At 38.8% G+C, this 18,528-nt stretch overlaps 2 protein-coding genes and 1 non-coding gene across 4 annotated transcripts in view; all 3 read right to left on the bottom strand.

Annotated features, from left to right (window-relative positions):
• Positions 1-2,285: 2,285 nt before the first annotated feature.
• On the bottom strand, positions 2,286-2,367 carry TRNAS-GCU (transfer RNA serine (anticodon GCU)). The gene has a single exon. It is a non-coding gene; the product is annotated as a tRNA-Ser (tRNA).
• Positions 2,368-6,974: 4,607 nt separating this feature from the next.
• Positions 6,975-14,525, bottom strand: LOC147347345 (pre-mRNA-splicing regulator WTAP-like). The gene is given in 3 exon segments (XM_086369776.1): positions 6,975-10,348; positions 10,351-11,329; positions 14,389-14,525. Coding segments are annotated over 3 exon segments (1,452 nt in total). The 5' UTR covers positions 14,482-14,525; the 3' UTR covers positions 6,975-9,968.
• Positions 12,810-18,528, bottom strand: part of ZKSCAN8 (zinc finger with KRAB and SCAN domains 8) — a 54,153-nt gene continuing 48,434 nt past the window's right edge. The window contains exons 8-10 of one of the 2 annotated variants that reach the window (XM_086369756.1): positions 17,903-18,050; positions 16,326-16,431; positions 12,810-14,556 (exon numbers count right to left, since the gene is read on the bottom strand). The gene's annotated coding sequence lies outside the window, so the exon portion shown is untranslated. The remainder of the gene's footprint in view (positions 14,557-16,325; positions 16,432-17,902; positions 18,051-18,528) is intronic. The other variant, XM_086369758.1, reaches the window with a different exon arrangement.

Here is an 18,528-nt window from a genome sequence, read left to right on the forward strand (position 1 = left end):
AACCACAGAAAGCTCAATTTCACCAGTCCCTAAAATCCATTAAATCATCAATCAGTCCAATTTATAAACTGCCACTGGACATCCAGAAAATCTGTAATAAACAAAAGCCACCAAGCTTATGAGAAATCAGGACTCCTATTTCCTTCTCACTGCGGGTGCTTGTGCTTCCATTTAGATGATCTGTGACAATGCTAGTTGAAATAAAAATTCCCCTTATAGGGCTGCAGGAGCAGATGTGGTCTGGTCTCCTTTCTACTTATTTGGTTGGGGGGCTTCCCAGATGGGGCTAGTGGTAAAGAACCTGCTTCCCAATGCAGGAAATGTAAGAGACACGTTCTCCATCCCCATGTTGGCAAGATCCCCAGGAGGAGGGCATGGCAACCCACTCCAGTATTCTTGCCTTGAGAATCCCATGGATACAGGAGCGTGACAGGCTACAGTGCATAGGGTCACACAGAGTCAGACATAACTGAAGTGACTTAGCAGGCACTGCTGCTGCTACTAAGTCGCTTCAGTCGTGTCCGACTCTGTGCGATCCCATAGATGGCACATGTGCATAAATTAATATAATCCCTATGGAGGAAATTGGAAAATATCTTACAAATGACTACACCCTAGAACACAGCTTATCTCCTAGACATTTATATTACAGCTATAGACACATATGCAAAATGGTGTATAAATTTAGATGCAGATATATTTACCTTTTAAAATAAGTAGCATTATATACATTGTCTTGCACTATGCTCTTTTTCATTGAACATTATATTTTGGATACATGCACTCATATGGTCAAAGCAGCACTATTCACAATAGCCAAGACATGGAAACCACCTAAATGTCCATCAACAGATGAATTGCTAAAGAAGATGTGGTACTTATATACTATGGAATACTACTCAGCCATAAAAAGAATAAAATAATGCCATTGGACCAACGTAGCTGGAACTAGAGATTATCATAAGTGAAGTAAGTCAGAAAGAGAAAGACAAATGTTATATGACATCACTTACATGTGGACTCTAAAATATGATACAAATGAATTCATTTACAAAATAGAAATGGACTCAAAGACATAGAGAACAGACTTGTGGTTGCTGGGGATTGGGGAGGGAAGGATTGGGAGTTTGGGGTTAGCAGAGGCAAACTATTATATATAGAAGGGTTAAAAACAAGGTCCTACTGTACAGTACAGGGAACTATATTGTGATACACCATAATGGAAAAGAATATATGAATAAAAAGAATATAGATATGTAACTGTATCACTTTGCTGTATAGTAGAAATTAATACAACATTGTAAATTAACTATACTTCAATAAAAATGTATCTTGGAGAGCTTAGTACTATATATGCATACTGTGTTTCTGGAATGACACGTTGGGGCCAATAATGTCCTACTGGTGGGAAGGGTAATTGGTGACAAAATTTGCTATATAGATTTTTATAGTTTTTGAATCATATGAACATAATACTTACTCCAAAATGGCAATAAATAAAATAAGTAATAAAATGAAAAAGTACATTATATTTTTTCCTCCCAAAGTCTGTCAAGATGGAAGTCACAAGCAGAAACTGCATGTTACTTTGGGGGGGGAGTGCATCACAGGGCATTCGGGGATCTTAGTGCTTTGAGCAGGGATCAAACCTGTGCCCTCTGCAGTGGAAGTGAAGAGTCTTAACTGCTGGGCCAACAGGGAAGTCCCAGATTTTTATGACCTTTTCTCAGGGAGAAATACTTAGCTTTAACTGAGAATATTGTAGTGTGTACTTTTTAGTTTTGTCGTATCTCTAAGAGATACATATTCTTCTTCCTTGTCAATGATAGGAATCCTTAGAAATGGTTGCTTTTAAAGTTAAAAGATAGTAGACAAAAATTCTCTAAAGATAAACCTGATAATGCCTTAAATAACCCATAATTTTGTGTACACTTCTCTATAAACAACTTTATACGCTCCTCTAAATTTATTAGGCAATGTTTTTCTATGGTCTTCAATAAATTCTTCAGTGATTTCCTCAGTGGAAAATCTCTGCTAAGCAAAACTTGGAATGAAAATTTCACGGGAGAATGGGAGAATGAAACACTAATCAAACGTATCATTTAACAAAGTTCACAGCTATGACAAAATGCTACCAAGGAAGTCGGGAACGGGGCGGGGCGGGGGTGGGGGTGGTGGGGTAGGTGGAATAGAAGGAATTAATTTACTTCACTCAACTGAATGAGTAACTCAGTTACGAATTACCTCGCCAAAACAAGTAACCACCCCTCACAAACTCAGCCAGTCGACGAGGATGGGATTCGAACCCACGCGTGCAGAGCACAATGGATTAGCAGTCCATCGCCTTAACCACTCGGCCACCTCGTCGCATGTTAAGTCTTCCTTTTTCAACATCTTCTGGCAGGCGTTTTATAGTAATGCATCTAATCGTTCTTTTCCCGGCTTAATCGTCACAACCACAGTGTGAGTTAGGTGTCTTAAAGTAAATTTCACAACGGACAGTAATTGACAGCGCTTGGAGTGGTGAAGTTACTTGGCAAATACCTGATAACAGGTAAAACCAAGCATAATACACGTTGTTGGACACAGGCCAACACTGTCTTGTCAACTCAGCTCTGCGTCCCCAGGGAAACACTCAACCGACTTTCACAAGGTCCCTCGACCGCTGCATTTCGCATTGAAGGGACAGATTTCCCCACCTCTTGATCAGAACTCCCAGGATTCCCGTTTTCTACGTGGTACCAGAATCCCGATTCCTTTCTATTTACTTTTGTGATATGCTCGCCAGCCAGGAGATGCCCTCATTTGTCTATTGTTTTACTCTCTTGGCATTGATCAGTCTGAAAAATCAGCAACGCAGGAGAACGTGTTTTGGAAAAAAAAAAAAAAGTAGAAAAGAGCGAGAGTCCTAATGGGAAGTCGTTTGCATCGTAGCACAAGATTGGTTTAGCCTGACTCCTATCAACCAACGGTGGGGTGGGCAAATAATCCCTGATGCGGGAGTCAAGGTGCAGGTCCCGGTTGTGGCTCTTTCCTAAACCCCACAGTGCGGGCCGGATTGAGTAGCCCCTAATGTCCCTTCTGGTTCTGACAACCTCTGAGATAAAATGACAATCAAGAAACCTTTTCCACTCATAGGAGTTCGTGTACTTTTAAAGGTGGCTTAACGGTAAAGATTCCGCCCGCAATGCGGGAGATGAAGGTTCGATTCCTGAGTCAAGAAGATGCCCTGGAGAACGAAACGGCAAACCCACACTTGCCTGAGAAATCCCACCGATAGAGGAGCGTGGCAGGCTACAAGCCTTGGGGTCTCAAAAGTCAGACACTAGACAACGAAAAACAAAATGTAGTGCAGAAGTTTGAAGGTTGAAATGTTCTTTTCTACCAAAAATGTTGGTCCCTTTTCCCTCTCTATTAAATTTCTTAGCTCAGCCCTTAGCTTTGTTGGGAGGAACTCCTTTCTCAACTGATTCACCGAATTTCCAAATGCCATTGATGGGCACAAAACCCTTAGAGGTACTTCATCTAAAATACCAAATAAAACCATCTTATTTATTCCTTTGAGTGGAGCGAGTAAATTGTTACCCTTTGTGTCATCGGCTACCACTCACACCTACCTTTCAGAGACTCAAAGGCAACCTTATTTCACACCAGTGACTTCAGAACTATTCCTAGTGGAAGCTCAGGGGTGAGGGTGGATTTCTGCTGTTAACTAAGAGTTTCACTGAAGTTTAACTTAAACCACTCTCCCTGCAGCAAGAGGTCAAGGAATGTATTTGTTTTGGTCTTATTACACCAATGTCAGTGTAAGTAAACAATAACTATTGTTAACAAATTTAATAACAAATATAAGCATTAGAATTAAGGTAACTAGAAAGCATATTTTTAATTAATTAAAACTTTTGGGTTGATAATCTTAGTTTTTTTAAACCATAAAATTATGGTATTAAATTAGTGAAACATCAAATTAGTTAACATTAAATTAGTTAACATCAGTGAAATGCTTAGAAACTTGTTTTACAAATAGTTATTGCTGTGTAAATCATTTGCTATTATGGTAGTTGTAATACTAGCAAAATAAATAATAAACTAATAATTACATTAAATTGTATTCAAGTAGAAAATAAAACCCAGTGGGGGGAAAACCCCCCAAAATATTCATGATGGAATTCCTTGGCAGTCTAGTGGAGAAAACAAAATGATCATTGTAAGAAAATTAACACACTGATGAAAATAAAGTGAGATGAAGAAAAAAAAAAAAAAAATCTGAAGAAACCATCTTCCCCCTACTAGACATGTCCATAAATAAATGAGCAGGACATATATTTTAAAATTCTGTCTCCTTTATGTATTGAAGTCTTGATGGGTAAAATGATATTATGCCTTGATTTTCTTTAAAATATAGGAGGAAAAAGGTTGGGAAATACATATATGTATATACACATACATATATATTTAGAGAGAGAGATTGGCAAAAATACTAATTTTTACAGTTGGGTGATGAACACATTAGACTACGTTATATTTTCTTTGTGTTTTTAAATGTCCATTATAAAAGTTATAATATATTTAACCTCACTTTATTGAATAAGCAAGAAAGAATTAATGCAACGGTCAGGGAGTCAGAGTCAGTCAGTTCAGTCAATCAGTCGTGTCTGACTCTGTGACCCCATGGACTGCAGCACACCAGGCTTCCCTGTCCATAACCAACTCCTGGAGCTTGCTCATACTCATGTCCATCAAGTTGGTGATGCCATTCAACCATGCCATCAGGGATGACCATGCCATCCAACGGTCAGGGAGCATATAAGTAAATAAGCAAAGACACATATAACTGTGTTGACAAGAAAAGATGAAGTAGGGGTTAATACCCTATTTGTAGGAAATTCCTTATCCATAATTTAAAGGCATGTAGGTAAAAGTGCGAAATTGAAAAACATCTGCGGTCCACAGGCTGACAGCTCCGTGAGAAGTACTCACCCGCCCGCATTCCCCAAACTTTTCCATCCAACGACAGTGTAGACTCCTCGCCAGCAAAAACCCCTACCCCTTCCCCGCCCCACCCTCCAACCCACGCTCTAAGCTTCAGCTTTTACTTATTCCCTGGAAGTGCAGACCGTCGGTCGTGGAGCACAAGTTGGTGGCATTAAACCTGTCATGCTTCTTATTGGGGGAGGTGGGGACCTCTCTCTAGGTTTAAAAAATTTTGGTTTCCACCTTCTTTATAGCTGGGTAATGATAATAATGGCAAACTCCTACACAGCTCCTACTCTGCGGAGCACTAGCCTAAGTGCTTTACACACAGTATTAAATAAGAGAATTCCTAGCAGATGCAAAGTTATAAATAGAATGTATAAACAACAGTCTTACTGTACAGCACAGGGAACTATATTCAATATCCTGTGATAGGGCATAAAATAAAAGAATATATGTGTGTGTAACTGCATTACTTTGCAGTACAGCAGAAATTAATGCAACGTGGTAAATCAATCATGAAAGTTACTCAGTCATCTTCGACTCCTTGTGACCCCATAGACTATACAGTTCATGGAATTCTCCAGGCCAGAATACTGGAGTGGGTAGCCTTTCCCTTCTCCAGGAGATCTTCCCAACCCAGGGATCAAACCCAGGTCTCCCGCATTGCAGGCAGAGTCTTTGCCAGCTGAGCCACGATCAACATTACTTCAGTAAAATAAATTAAAAAAAAATTAAGGCAATCCCAGTACCGCCCTTTCAAGATGGGTGCCTGCCCAGGGTCCCAGGCAGAGTTGCCCGGCCGAGGTTTAAACGGAGCACTCTTGTCTCCACAGCCCAATGCTGTTACCTCTCATGCAGTATTTCAAACGAGAAGGTTGCAAATTATTTCCCCTTAAAATCCAGTGGAGACGTGATCAAGTTTCATTGACTGGTTTGTTTTAGGCTTGACAAGCAAGGGAGAAGGTGAAACCAGTGGTGTCAAAAGTCTTCAAAAGAAACAGAACGCTGGAAAAACCAGAAGCCATTCTTAGGACCTAAATTGCCAAATACCAAACCAAAAGCCGGGAAACAAAATCTGCTCAGTGCGCAGGTGAAGTCTTCCCTCGATTTTCCTGGAGGCTTTTGAAGGATGTTGCTCTGGACTTCGGTTCTCTAGATGGGGAAAGCCGTGATTACAACTAGCTCTATGACGCGCTTCTCTTGGCTCTTCTATCCCTGCTCACAATCCCCACGTCCATTCAAATCAGCTGCCCAGAGTTGAACCTTTCCCATCTGAAAGAGAATCTTAGCTAATATTTCAAAACTGCCCTCTCTGCATCCTGGAGGAATCAGGGGACCAGGAACTGTTCACTTTCTCCAAGAACTGTGTCCCCAGGCTCACGGAGAAGAAAAGGCAAGGCGGTGTGAATTGTACGAAATTTAGGCTGTGGTAACACGGTTGCAACCTTTTCCGCTCCCACTGGGATGCATGCTTGAGTTTCTGAGTCTATAGAAATTCCAGGAAAGCAGCCTCTCTTTGGCTGTATACCCTCCCTTTCTGTCAGTAGGTAAACAAGCCACATAAACAAGGTGTTAGACAATACTGGGATGACAAACTCAAGGTTGGGGTATTAGGGTGGATAATGACAGGAAGAGGTTCCAACATTTTCCCATGTTAAGATCTGGATCCTAGCAGGGTCATAATTTTCACCCATCCAAGTAGCTTTCAGCCATTCCCAAGGCCACAGACCTTTCTTTCAGATTGCCCCCCTCCTGTTTCCAGACCAGATATTGGGAAAATCTGGTGGGGAGTGTGGCTGACTTTTCCTCTTACCAGGGAATCCTAAGAAGCTGGATGCAGTAAGAGTTTCATGGAAACTGGTCTAGTGCTGGAACACTGCCTGGGTATTGCTTGGACCTTGAGATTAAGTCCCCTATCCCTCTGCCAAGGGAGACCTTTGTGGTTGAAGGAATTGCTTTCCTAGAGTCTCTAATGAATCAATGCTCTGATGAATCAATCTTTTAAAAAAAGATTATTTAATAATTGAAGTACAGTTGATGTATAATGTTGCTACAGGTGTATGATACAGCAATTTAAAAGTTTTAAAGGTTTTAAAAGTTTTAAATTCCATTTATAGTTACTATAAGATATTGATATAATATCTTATAGTAATATATATCCTTGTAACTTATTTTATACACAATACTTATAAAATAAGTACATAAGTATCTTATTTGATAAGTAACTTATTTTTTATAAGTAACTTATTTATAAGTGTTATAAAATAAGTAACTTATTTTATACACAATACTTATAAAATCAGTACAATATATCCTTGTAACTTATTTTATACACAATAGTTTGTACCTCTTAATCCTCTATCCCTACATTACCCTTCCCTGTTTCCCTCTCCCCACTGGTAACAGCTAGTTTGTTCTTTATTTCTGTGTTCCTTTTATTATATTCATTACTTTTTTAGATTTCACATGTAAGTAATATCATAGTCTTTCTCTGATTTCACTTAGCTTAATACCCTTCAGGTCCATGTTGCTGCAAGCACATATCTGTTGATGCTTAGGTTGCTTTCATATCTGAGCAACTGTAAATATGAACATTGGGGTGCATGTTATGTTTTTGACTTAGTGTTTTAACTTTTTTCAGGTATATACGCAGGAGTGGAATTGCTGGGTCATATGGTAGTCTTGCTTTCTCAGAGTCTGATGAATCAATACAGTACTTGTTTTTTTCCCTACATTTACTTTTAAAACAAATTACAAACATTCCTGAAATTTATCTTTATCATCACTTTAAAGAGAATATAAGCTAGCCTTCCAAGGGTTAAAAAACAGAATCCCCCTCAAATCCTTTTTTCCATTTTCTGGAAGTGACTAGTTATCCTTATTGAGGGTCTTCAGAATCCCTTACAAGATTTTACTGTCCATGGGTCAGGCTGTGCCTATCAAGGGTTTGTGTTGGTTGATAACCCAGTGCTGAAGGCTGGGAACCAATATTTTCACTGAGGTAAGATCTTTTGAGAAGCTACTTTAGATTTTGACACTGTACTATACAATTCAAAGCAATCTGGAGATTCAGTGCAATCCCTACCAAAATTCCAATGATATTTTTCACAGATATAGAACAAACAATCCTAGAATTCATATGGAACCAAAATAGACCCCAAATAGCCAAAGTGATGTTGAAAAAGAAGAATGAAGCTGGAAGCATCACACTTTCTGATTTTAAACTATATTACAAAACCATAATAATCAAAACAGTGTGTTATTTGCATATAACAGACATACAGATCAATGGAACAGAGTCCAAAAATAAACCCATACATATATGGTCAATTTATTTACAACAAAGGAACCAAGAGTATACAATGGGGAAAGGACAGTCCCTTCAATGAACAGTGTTAAGGAAACTGGAACATAAGCAAAAGAATGAAACTGGGCCACTCTCTTACACCATACACAAAAATTGTCAAAATGGATTAAAGAGTTGAACATTAAGACCGGAAATGTAAAACTTCTAGAAGAAAACATGAGGGGTAATCTACTTGATATTGGTCTTGGTGATGAAAAATGCCAAAAAAAAAAAAAAAAGACCACATTACATTAAAAAAGCTTTTGCTCAGCAAAGGCCTGGCATGCTGGAATTCATGGGGTCACTAAGAATCGGACACGACTGAGTGACTGAACTGAACTGAGAACTCAGCAAAGAAAACCATCAACAAAATGAAAAGGCAACCAACCTACATAATGGGAGACAATACTTGCAAAACCACATGGCTGATGGGGGAGTTAGTATTGAAAAGTATAAAGAACTTATACAACTCAAAAGAAAAAAAAAAAACAATTAAAAAAATGGGCAGAGGATCTGAATAGACATTTTTGCAAAGAAGACATACAGATGGCTGACAGATAACATGAAAAGGTGCTCTGTATCACCAATCATTAGGAAAATGCAAATTGAAACCACAATGATACCACCTCAAATCTGTTTGAGTGGCAATTACCAAGAGACAAGAAATAAATGTTGGTGAGGATGTGGTGAAAAGAGAGTGCTTGTACACTGCTGGTGGGAATGTAAATAGGTACTGTCACTATGGGAAACAGTATGGAGATTCATCAACATGATCCAGCAATTCTATTCCTTGGTATTTACCCAAATGAACAAAAACACCAACTCAAAAAGATACCTGTACCCCCCTGTTCACTACAACATTACTTACAATAACCAACAGATGAAAGCAACCTAAGTGCCCATCGACAGATAAATGGATAAAGAAAATGTGGGTGTGTATACAGTTCAGCCAAGAAAAAGGAAATCTTTTTTTTTTTTTTTTAAGGAGTTACAATAAAAATCTTTATTTAAGTTTGGTCAGTACAGGTAAGATATACTGTAGTCACAGAGCAATATGCATTAACAGGATACAACAATTCATAAAAACTGAGTAACTATGCACACAAATTTCTTAAACATTCAATCACCTAAAGAGAAAATGCATAGATGTATGGTGGGAAAAACTGTATCTAACACTGAAACTACTATAGGACTCCTTCAACAAGTCCAACTTTTAGTGATAAAACTACTGTACTGGGCAAACTTGGCAGTCATAAACCCACATCTACTCTGACAAGTCTGAATGGTGCATAAGCATAGTAACAGCATGAGTAAGAATGCCCTCACACAGCACAGGTTCTAGGGTAGACACAGATTCACACAGACATCACTGTGTTATACTTTAAGCAAAAAGTTCCATTTACAACTTCACATTAACTCATATAAAAATAACCTGACCCTACACAAAATGTCCTTTTAGCAACATTCAAAGTAATTAACTGTTACAATTTCCAAAGTGGCAGAAGTATTGAAGCAAAAAGGAAAAAAAAAAACCACCCACAAAAAAGGCAAATTGTGACAAAAGTATGCGTTAATTAACTGCACAGTATCCTCTTCCAAATTAAATGACACTGTATAAAAATTTGCTGGAAATTTTTTTGTTTTTTTACAAAACTGAACTCTGTACATTTACACTTGAGTTCAAGCCATTCTGAACGTGGCGGGAAGCCGCAGTTCGGTTACCTTTCCCACTCACGGGTTTCTCCTCTTGCGGGTCATGACTGGAGTCTGTGTCATTTGAGTGGTGTGTGAGAGAGTTTTCACTGCCCGTGGGAGAGTCTACACTTTCATACCCCGCACTGAGTTGGTTTACGTAACTACTACCTCCTCTGCCAGTTCTCTCCTCCAAGCTGCTGGAGGCCTTATTCCCATTCCCTGGAGAAGAAGGAAAGTCATCTTCGGCTGTGTCCCCCTCCCTGTGAAATCCAGACCCAGACGTCCTCTGCCGGGAGGAACTGCCATTACTTGGTCCGTTGGCCAGACGATGCAGTCTTTACCTGTGGCCTCTGCCTGTCCTACAGGCTCCGAAGATGTAGTCCTGCTGGTACTCGGGCCTGCGGCTTGAGACTGCTGCTGTTGGTACTGAGCCAACTGCTGGCGCATCTCCTTCAGTTGTTGCTGAAGAACTAGAATGGTACTCTGCATACCCTCTACTTCTTCGTCAAGTTGAATGATGAAGTCATTCAGTTCATCCTGACTGCTTTTAAGCTCCTCCCTATATTTCTTCTGTAAAGCCAACTCTGCTTCAAGTTGTGCAATACGTCCCTGGGACAGCTGCCTTCCAAGCTCTTGATTCTCCTGGATAAGCATTCGACACTTCGCCATTAACTTTTTGCCTGTTTGGCTATCAGGCGTAAACTTCCAGGCACTCAGTTCATTTTGGGCTTGTTCCAGTTTGTCTTTAGTCTGTTCCAGTTCACTTTTCATTTTTAGGAATAACAAGTTGATCGCTGGGTCCACCATTGCTGATCTCAGTTGTGCAACGCTAGGCTGCTGGACTTGCTTGAGGTACTGGATCTGAGTAGTACACTCTTGCATTTCTTGCTCCTTGGTTGCTAGTCGCATTACAAGAATGTTTTCCCTGCGTGCAGATTCTTGCTGCTGCTGCTTTAGTTTTTCTTCAGATTCCCTTAAGCCAGTTACATCATTAGAGTTGAGATCTGTGTACTTGCCCTCCAAAGCTTGCACATAGGCTTCATACTGTTTCCACCTTAGAATTAATTCATCTCGTGCCATAACTTTGAAGTCTGTTTCACTCAGTCGAACCTTTTTGGGAAGAGGTTCTTCGTTGGTCATCTTGAATCCTCTCCAGACGGAGGCCGCGCCGGCGCCCACCCAGTCACATAGGCAGACCCCGCGCTGTCCTCTCGCCGCCCAGGCCGTCGGACCGCGCCGCCGCCGCCGGCCCCCGCGCTCCTCCTCCGAAAAAGGAAATCTTGCCATTTCCAACAACTTGAGGACATTATGCTGAGTGAAGTAAGTCAGAGAAAGACAAATACCATATGATCTCACTTCTACATGCAATCTAAAACAACAGGAAAAAAATAAAATTCACAGAGAAGAGGTAGGTGGTTGCCAGAGTTGGGGGAGAGGGTAGGGGTGAAACGGGTGAAGGCGGTCAAAGGCACAACCTTACATTATAAAATAAAGTCATCGGGATGTAATATACAACATGGTGACTATAGTTAATACTGTATTGCATACTTGAAAGTTGCTAAGAGGGTTGATCTTAACTGTTCTCATCAAAAGAAGAAAATTTTGTTATCTGTGTTGATGGATATTAAATGTTATCCATGTTGATGGATATTAATGGATATTGACTAGACATTTTTGTGGTGATTATTTCATAATATATATGAATATTGAATAATTTTGTTGTAGATCTGAATATGCAAATTACACCTAAAAAAAAGTGTTGGACTAGTGAGTCACACTTGACTTGGGCTTCAAGGACTGACACAACATTTAATAACTTTTAATGCTCCATATTTGCCATTTAAGAAAACACTGTATTTATATGAATAGGCTGGAGCCTGAAGATAGTTAAATATCATTGGCCTAAAAGAGAAATGATAGTTTTATTCACCTTGGAAGTGAGAGGTAGTAACTACAAAAAGAGACAAGGGGAAACATTCTCTGTGAACAGGAAAGTTTTGAGTCTTATTTTCAGAGGATTAAAGGCAGTAGAGCGAAAAAGCAACAGAATGACAAATCAGCAAACTAGGTAGCTTAAGAGGGACTTAAATAAACCAGTATTTTTACCATGGTTGGGCCAGATTTTCTTGCTTTTGACAGGGAATTCTATTGCCCTAAAAATATTATAAAATCCAACAGAAGTCAAGTGCAGTCACAAAACCGAGGAAATATTCTTCCAGTGCTTGAAAGCTATTACCAGCTTCAGCAAAGTTCCTCACTACATTGACTGAGGGAGATAGGCAGTGCTGAAGCTGAAGGAGATTTCAGTTGTGTTAATGTAATTTGTAAGAGATAGAAAATGCTGAAATGAAAGGCTTACTTTATCCTCTTCTCTTCTGTCCTCTCTTTGAGCTCAAGGAGCTGTATTCACAATAAAAAATGTGTGCTCTGGGCTTTAGCCATGATGGCCACACTAGATTTTGATGTACTGTGGGCCCAAACCTTTATGCCCTCCACATCACTTAGAAGGTAACACATCTTTTTCCCATCAGGAAATGCTAGTTTGGGGGGGGCGGGTTGCGGGGAAGAGGTCACGATCAGGAAGGGTCTGCAGGTCACTCAATTCTGGTCAGAGGCTTGGTTAGGAAGACAAGGTAGTAGAGAAACAGACAGCTGATCTCACACATTCCAAGCTCTTGGATACTCCAGTGACTGCAACTGGTACCGTGAAAAGCAATTTCAACATTAGACTAGGGTAAGGCTACTCAGAAATCAAAATGATTTCAAAAAGCAAAACATAAAAACTCATGAATTCAGTATAAAAAATAATTTTTTAACAGAAGCCCTTATTTACCTTTTCATGGTGTTAACTGACACTTCACTGCATTTAACAAAGGTAGTAACAGGTAAATTTCTTGCTAATGTTAATTTTCCCAAATTCTCAACTTTTCCAGCATTTATGACTTTTAAACAACTTTTCAACACAGTATCTCTGACATTCTTTAAGTAATGAAGTTTAAGAAACATTTCATCTCAATTGAAAAAAATTCTGAATTCTACTTGAAGTTGTCACCAGACATCTTGGCAAGGAGTCATTTTAGTGGATTCTCTGGTGACTAATCAAAGCTGAGCTTCTAGGCTTTACCTCATTCACGCCACTGCTGAGGCTTAGCAGGATGTGGCCTCTCTGATGTTGGATTAGCAATGCTCTCTGCCTAATAGGCCTTCCTACACTATTTATATGTATAGGATTTTTCCTCAGAGTGGACTCTCTTATGTTTATTGAGATTTGATTTACAGCTGAAGTCTCGCCCACATTCAGAACATTCAAAAGGTTTCTCTCCTGTGTGGATTTTGATATGATGACTAAGACCTGTCTTCTGACTGAAGGCTTTGCCACACTCTTTACATTGATAAGGTGAATCCCCTGATGTTCAATAAGATGCTCTCCCCTTGTAAAGGCCTTGCCACACTCAGGACACTGGGAAGTCTTATCCCCAGTATGGATTCTTTTGTGGTTTCTCAGGCCAGTTAACTGTGTGAAGGTCTTCCCATACTCATCACATGTGTATTTTCTTAGTTTAGGACGGTTTCTGTGCTTTCCTCCTAACTTGTGTTTGTTAAGGCCTAAGTGTTGACTGAAGGCTTCACCACATTCATCACATTTATAGGGCTTTTCCCCAGTGTGACTCCTCTGATTTATGATGAGGGTTGAGTTCACTCTAAAGGTTTTTCCACACTCAGCACATTCATAAGGTTTTTCCCCTGAGTGAATTCTGTGATGTATTATAAGTTCTGAGCTTCGGCTAAAAGCTCAACCACATACAAGACATTCAAAATGTTTCTCTCCAGAGTGGATTCTCTGGTGTTGGTTAAGTCCTGCATACTGAGTGAAGGCTTTTCCACATACTTTACATTCATAAAGTTTTTCTTTACTGTGAATTCGCTGATGCTCACTAAGATTTGAACGCTGCCTGAAGGTTTTCCCACATTCACTACATTCATAAGGCTTCTCTCTGTTGTGCAACTGTTTATGTTCAGTGAGGTCTGCACTATGGCAGGTTTTCCCACAGTATATACATTCAAAAGGCTTCTTTTCAGTGTGGAGACTTTGATGTTTTGAAAGAATTGATCTTTGACTAAAACATCTGCCACATTTATTACACTGATGAGCCTTTTCTACAATGTGGATTTTGAGATGTTGAGAGAGGCCTGCTTTCTGACTGAAGTCTTTGCCACTCTTTACACTGATAAGGCTTTTCCTTGCTGTGAAGCCCAAATTCTGTACTGGAGTATGGTTTCTTTCCATTGTGGATCCTTTTGTGCATATGAAGGCCTCTCATCCAGGTGAAGATTTTCTTACATTCATCACATTCGTGTATTTTTCTCACCTGTGGCATCCCCATTCTGCATTTCCAAACTTTCACTAGGCTCATTGTCTCCTCTCTGTATGGCATGCTGACATATAGTTTCATGATGTCCATCCCTACACCATTCTGTTTCTTCACAAGGTTCCCGTTTCACTTCTAATGTCAAATTCTCAGTCCTCATCTCACCATCTGAAACAATATACCACACAATTTGAGGAGAAAAGGCAACTCAAAAATGATTTAACAGACAGAGTGCTAGGAGGGTTAATGTGTATTTCAGATTTAACAGAGGACTTTCTATCTTTATTTAGTGTCAGGGATTCAGAGAAATAGGTGAGCCAAGTAAAAGGAATGGGAGTAATACAGGTGTGGGAGTGAGATAGAATAAAGCATGGCTGATTTACCAATACAATATGGTAAAATTGATAGGATGTCACTTCTGTGATTACCCAAGACTATAATTTCTACCTACCATAAGACTTTCTCTATTGACACCCTTCCTTCCTGGTTCGCTGGCTTTGATTAAGAATGCCACCATACAGAGAAGCCCACGCGGCAAGGAACTGAAGCTGGGTTCTGGTCAGCAACCAGGAAGTAAGGAAGGCCCTCTGTCTGTGTGACTGACAGAGAACTGAGTCCTGCCAACATCCATGTGAGGTTGGAAGTGGATCCTTCCTCAGTCACAACTCAGGTGAGAACCTATCTTTGGCTGCAACCTTGTAAGAGACCCAGAAGTGGAGGATCCAGCTAAGCCACATACCCAGACTCTTGACCCATAGAAACTATGATATAATAAATGCATGTGGTTTAATTGCTAACTTTGTGGTCATTAATCAAGCAGAGAAAAATTCAACTACACTAAATATACAAGAGACACATCTAAAATAAAATGATTGAGTAAAGTTATGAATAAAGGATGAGCAAGAGAAAATTGAGCAAATGCAAATAAGAAAGGCATCATGATCTCAATTTCAGAAAAAAGGTGAGATTCAAGCCAAGAGCATGAAATGAGACAAAGAAAAATATAACGATAAATAAACATTACAATTTATAGTGATCATGGATCAGACCTGAATAATTATATAGAAAATAACAAAGGAACAAATTTTCTAGAGCAGAAATTATAGATGAGATAAAGAGACAAAACAAATAACAGACTTTAATCATTCTTTCTGTCTAGAAAAAAACCACCAAATGGACCAAAAAATAAACATTCAGAAGATTTACAAGATTATTAAATCTATGGATAAACATGTATATGAAGTTCTGTATCTGGAAAATAGAACATCTTCTCAGATGTGCAGTGACCTTTAATGAAAACTAATTTTGGGGTCATAGGAAAACCATAATAAACTCCAAAAGGTGTAAACAACACAAACATTCTCTGATAACGATAAATCTAGAATTAGTAACAAAATCAGAAAATAAGCCCTCCCATCTGAAAATTTTATAACTTTCAATTCTTGGTTCAAAGGAAAAATACGTTTCAGATTTTCTAGAAAATAACTAAAACGCTACATTTCAAAACATTTGGGATTCATCAAAACCAGTGTTCAATGAAATATTTGTAGCATCAAATATTTATATTAGTAATAGATATACAGATCGATACAGCCAGCTCAAAATTTAAAAAAGGACAACTAATTAACCAAGAGAATCTGCTCATTTAGGAACACTTTTCTCTCTTCTGTCTCATTCCCCCTGCTTATGCTTCCTGGGAACACTTCCGATACAAACTACTACAATCTAAAATAAATAAATTTTAAAAACAAGGGAGAACATAAGGATGGAATTAACTAAAGTAAATGCAGGGACAAAACATGATATAGAAAAATAATGGAACATTGTAGTGGTAAAACAAAACTGAATACACCAATATGAACTCATAATTTTTAGAAAAAAAAAAAAAAAAAAGTACATCTAGCTCCACCCATAAAATGTGCTAGAAGTATCGTTACCCGAGGGAAAAAGAACACTCCCAGCATCCAGATTTTGTACTTCAATAGCGTTCTCCATTATGAAAAACTGAAGCTCCTTCAGAAAGGGTTGATACCAAATCTGGGTCTAGGGAAAGTAAAGTACACGGTAAGCATGGAATAATTAATTTTGTTCAGAAAGCAAGGATTCAAAATTCATAGGGTCATGGCAAAAAGAGTTAGGAACAGGGTGGAAGACATCCAAACTAGGCAAAGATGTATCAATCTGAGCTTTAAAATAAGTAATAACTGTGGTAGATTGAAACACACTGACTCAATGAAAATTACTAAACCCATAATGATATTATATTAACACAAAGAAAGTCCTAAAATCCCATGTTGTCATTTGAGGTGCCTATTAAACTATTCTTTGAATTTGAAAATTGGTAAATACAGGAGGAAAACTAAGCATCAATCTTGTCTGTCTAATATGAAGTGATCAAACAGACGATTTGATGATTTCTTCACTATAAAGAAGACTAACAGTTAATAACATAGAAGGAATGAAAGAGTCACAAAATCATTCTGCAACACTTAATAAAATGATTGACCCATAGAAGAATTCTCAAACATTTTGTATTTTGTTGCTGGGAAACGAGCCAATCACATACTGCCAAAGTGACACCACACAGTTATAAAGGGGAAAAATTAGCTGTTCAATGGAGGGATCATATTGCCATGTCTTTCAATCTTTTTTCCATTTTATGGAAATACAGCATACATGGGCAGCAAAATAAATGATTCCATGAGGAAGCAACCAGAAAGCTTCACAGAGTAAGAAACTGGCCCAGGGTCATGAAAATGTCTGGGCCATGAAAGGGAAAATGGGAAAGAGAAACTGTTCTAAAGTAAAAGAGAATTAAAAGGCACAACAACCAGATGTCTCACACAGCCATGGATTCTATCCTGGTTTGCACAAATCAGCTTTAAAGACATTTTGGAAAAAATGGACAATCTGAATTTGCATTGAGTTTAGATAACATTAAAATGTATTGCCAGGGAAAAGGGAAATTATTAACTGAACAAAATAGATTACAAAATAGCACATAGAAATGATCTCTTTTCAGTGAAAGGAATGTGTGTATACACATACATGCACATAAAAGATATTCAAATATATAATAAAAAGTCACTGTAATCTCTGGATGATAGAATATTATGCTTGTTTTCTTATTTTGCAACTGTATTTTCTAACTTTCTACAATGCATATATACTTCTCTGGTAATAATAAGAGGTAACTTTCAAAAAAGTCAATATAGTTTTACAATGTTAATGTCCTATCAGAGTCTACTTAAGGATGTAAGCATCAAAATACTTGAAAGTAACACTTGCTACAGACGATCTGCAGAAAATTCAACTACGGATATTTAAAATTAACATACTACAGAAGCTGTTCTGAGATGACTTATCACCTTTTAATCATTATTACCTAAAATGTCAGCTTTGCCATATCCTTTAACAACTCTCATTACAAGGAATTAACATGTCATACTTCACAAAAAAAAACAATGGGGGACTTCATTTCACTCCAAATTTCCTAGAGAAATTCTTGCCTCACCTGTTTCCTCTGATGGTTGGGGCTCAGGTCTTTCGCCCTTGAACTGGACTGCTGGGGGCTGAGCTCGGGTATATGAAGATTCTTCATCTAGTGTTTGAAGGGTCATTGTCTGCAAAAGTATCTTCTGTTCCAGAGAACAAGCTGAAACCTAGAGACAAGTGGCACTCATTAGGCCTGAATTTAACAGGAACTAAACCTCAGAGAGGAGTTTCTAAGAAACATCCCTGGAGAGACTAGAAGAGAAACCAGGGCATTAGGGTGCTAAAGGGTAGCCAGAAAGGTAAGTGATGCTTACCTTTTGATCAGAAAGTCTGATCAAATCCTGTCTCTATCACTTCATTTATTGGCTATGTCTCCTCTGCTAAGTTACACAACCTCTCTGAACTTAGTTCCATGTGTGATACCACCTAGTTCTTTGTTGCTGTGAATGTTGAAATGACCAGTAGAGTACACAGCATGATACTTACAGAATGCCTTCAGCATCTTTACTCCATCCCCGAATCTCCTGTTTCCCACCCTTCCCCTCCTTACAGGACTGGCTTAGGAAGAAGCTCAGTTCCCTGCTGAATGCTAGGTTTTCCCACTGTTCTCAGAGCTTCCACACTTGAGAAAGTTTTGCTCCCAGT

This window comes from Bos grunniens, chromosome 23, assembly GCF_055505025.1.
Source record: "Bos grunniens cultivar Pamir isolate PY7600 chromosome 23, Bosgru_T2T1.0, whole genome shotgun sequence".
NCBI lineage: Eukaryota > Metazoa > Chordata > Mammalia > Artiodactyla > Bovidae > Bos > Bos grunniens.